Raw genomic sequence first — 792 nt, forward strand, 5'->3', positions numbered from 1 at the left:
ATCCTATATTTAACGCCACGATTACAGGATCAGCAGAGCTGGTGTGGGAAGAAGCAGGTACCGGTGGCTTGTGGCCAACATCCCACCCCTCACCAGGTGTGTTCTGGGGGAACAACCCAATTCTTGGCTCTGGGATTAAGTGACACTGCTGGAGTCAGATGCCAAAACAAGGCACACTTGCCTCAAAAAATGAGGCAGATTTCCCCCAAAAACCAAGACAGATCTCCCCAAAAACCAGCCAGATTCCATCCAAGAAACATCCAGACCCCCCAAACCCCAACCTTGTCCTTGAAGTCGCTGTGGTTCTGCAGGATGGCACGCTGGTACGTGCCTGTCCGCACGTAGTCCTGCATCATGTTCTGCTGCTGGGACAGGTACCCGTAGAACTGCAGGACACAGACACACGGAGTCACTGGAAGCACTGGGAGCATCACCAGGAATGTCACAGCCGGGCGGGGATTCCCACCTGGAAGTACTGCACGGCTGAGGACTCCTCCGTGCGCTCGCTGAAAACCGAACGTTCTGTGTTGTGGCCGCGGCAGTTCTTCAGGATGTTGTAAAAGGAGCAGAAGTCTGGGAAAAGGATGGGGAGCAGGGTTACTGGGGGGTGCCAGGGGGTAGGGGGAGATGTCCCAGGTCGGGGGTCCCGCACCATTGGGGGTCCCAAACTGCAGGAGGACACTGTTGCAGCCCAGGGTGATGATGAAAAAAAAAACTGCACTCGGTCTCGCGGGACACAGAGCACTTGAACACGCAGACATCTTCATCTGAGGGGGGAAGGGGGAAAAGGGA

The 792-nt window shown here is 55.7% G+C and overlaps 1 protein-coding gene across 1 annotated transcript in view; it reads right to left on the minus strand.

The window, feature by feature from the left end:
* The window catches only part of LOC103806338 (histone-arginine methyltransferase CARM1-like), a gene marked incomplete at both ends in the record, with an annotated part of 2598 nt that extends 1827 nt beyond the window's left edge, over positions 1 to 771 (minus strand). Inside the window, 4 exon segments of the mRNA XM_009079027.1 lie at positions 282 to 386; positions 467 to 573; positions 653 to 708; positions 710 to 771. Of these exon segments, the coding sequence (XP_009077275.1) occupies positions 282 to 386; positions 467 to 573; positions 653 to 708; positions 710 to 771 (330 nt within the window).
* Positions 772 to 792: the final 21 nt, after the last annotated feature.

The sequence above is a fragment of the Acanthisitta chloris genome, unplaced genomic scaffold, assembly GCF_000695815.1.
Source record: "Acanthisitta chloris isolate BGI_N310 unplaced genomic scaffold, ASM69581v1 scaffold42970, whole genome shotgun sequence".
Classification (NCBI taxonomy): Eukaryota; Metazoa; Chordata; class Aves; order Passeriformes; family Acanthisittidae; genus Acanthisitta; species Acanthisitta chloris.